Here is a 2043-nt window from a genome sequence, read left to right on the forward strand (position 1 = left end):
TTGTCTGCTGCAAGATAGGAATGAAGTGAAATCTTGGCATGCAGAGATAATTATTGGTTGTTGCCTTCATGCATATGATGTAGAATTACATTTCATATTGATCTATCTTTTAGGCAAAGTATTTTTTTTGCAATATTATCTAGCCATCTCTTTTCATCGTGTGAATTTGCCGTGTGTTTTCATTGCATATGCGGTAAAAATTTCTATATTGTTTCTCGTGGCAACGCACGGGCATTTGTACTAGTACCATATCAACAAAGGTTCTGCCTAACTGTGTCGCGGGGTGCAATTTGCATCGAATTGTTGATACGGCGGATATCATTTCTGTTGACGTGTATAAGTAGATTGCCTACCCCTTGTTAGGCTTCATGCACTAATCAACGCAACCAAAAGTCCGAACTGATGGAAAGGGCTAGGCAATCTACTTTATACACTTCACATCACCCCTTTCCATCAGTTTGGACTTTTGGTTCAAGTGGCTAGTGCATGAACCTTAACATGGTATCAGAGCCCATGTCTCGAGTTCAAATCATGGCTTTCACATGATTTTCGCAATTAAGCCTAAAAATTGTTGTTGCCCCCCCCCCCCCCCGCCCCCCTCTTTAGCCACCGCTGATGTCCTGTTTCGGTGTGCTCTTCTTCTTTCACGTGTTGACTTTCTCTTCTCCCACGAGTGGGGGTGTTGTGAAATGTATATGTGGATTGCCTAGCCCTTTCCATCAGTTCGGACTTCTAGTTCAAGTGGCTAGTGCATGAAGCTTAACATGGTATCAGAGCCCCAGGTCTCGAGTTCAAATCATGGCTTTCATAATTTATACTAAATAAAAAATCCCCGCAGCGTCCTGCCGTGTGTATCCGGCCTCGCGCTGCCTCTTTCCTGCCGTGTGTATCTCGTCTTCCCGTCACACGTGAGAGGAATGTTGACGTGTATAAGTATATTGTCTACCCCTTTCCATCAGTTTGGACTTTTGGTTCAAATGGCCAGTGCATGAAGCTTAACAATTTCTACGTTTGGAACGCTCGCAGCTGTGTCACTCACTATCACCCATGGTCAGACGTCGCTCGTCAGAGTTGATACGCAACGGCGACACTCGTGGTGCGGCGGCTCGCCTCCCAGTACTCGAGCACGTGCCGCCACTGCGGGCCGTAGAAGCACCGCCCCTCGCGGAAGAGCTCGAGCGCCTCCGAGAGCGTGAAGGACTCGGTGTCAACTCCGAGGCTCGCCGACGCGCGCCTGGTGAAGAGCCACGACGACACCAGCACGTCCTTGGGGTCCCTGCAGACGTACACGATCCGGCTGGCGGCGGGGACGCACGGAGGGAGGAGGGAGTAGGGGAGGTGCGTGGCGAGCACGCGCGGGGACGGGAGCGCCTCGAGCTCGGCCGTGGCGGCGTCCATGCCGTCGTCGGTCCTGCCCGCGAGCGCGGCACCGACCTCGAAGAACCGGACGAGGTCGTGCGGGTTGCTGTCGCGGAGCGGGTGGTCGCCGGACGACGGCGGGTGCTCGGCGCGGTTGGCGATGGCGAACGCGAGGGCCTTGAGCCAGGTCGTGCCGGACTTGGGGAAGCTGGCGAGGAGGACGTCGTCGGGCCTCGGCGCGAAGCCGGCGTGTAGCGCCGGGATGCCGCGCAGCAGCGCCGCCTCCGGCAGCCAGAAGCCGTTGTATTGGCGCAGCGCGAACGGCGGGCACCGCGTCTCCAGCGGAAGCGCCGGCACCAGGTCCGCCATCCCGGCGTACGTCGGCGCCGCCGCGGACGCATCTTCCCGTGGCCCGTCCTCGCGAGAGGAAGAAGCCATCGCCGGCGTGTGCCGTGTACTCTGCTGCCGCAGCACAGTTAGACTTACAAGTGTGTATCACGCACCAGCTGTGCCCTTATGTATACTCTGCTAGTTGTCTCGTCGCGCATTATAAGGACGCGCGGTGAGAGGTTGAGCTTGATCAGTGATCACCACGCATGGACTGATGGAGCCATGCTGAAGGCGTTTGCTGGTAGAGCTGTCCTTATTGATCAGTGATCACCACGCATGGATTGATGAATTCAG

General features: G+C 55.3%; 1 protein-coding gene across 1 annotated transcript; it reads right to left on the reverse strand.

Annotated features, from left to right (window-relative positions):
• Window positions 1–1065: 1065 nt before the first annotated feature.
• On the reverse strand, window positions 1066–1797 carry LOC124657552 (cytosolic sulfotransferase 12-like). The gene has a single exon (XM_047196085.1). The coding sequence runs from the start codon at window positions 1795–1797 to the stop codon at window positions 1066–1068; it is 732 nt and encodes a 243-aa protein (XP_047052041.1).
• Window positions 1798–2043: the final 246 nt, after the last annotated feature.

The sequence above is a fragment of the Lolium rigidum genome, chromosome 5 (genome assembly GCF_022539505.1).
Source record: "Lolium rigidum isolate FL_2022 chromosome 5, APGP_CSIRO_Lrig_0.1, whole genome shotgun sequence".
In the NCBI taxonomy this organism is placed as follows: Eukaryota; Viridiplantae; Streptophyta; class Magnoliopsida; order Poales; family Poaceae; genus Lolium; species Lolium rigidum.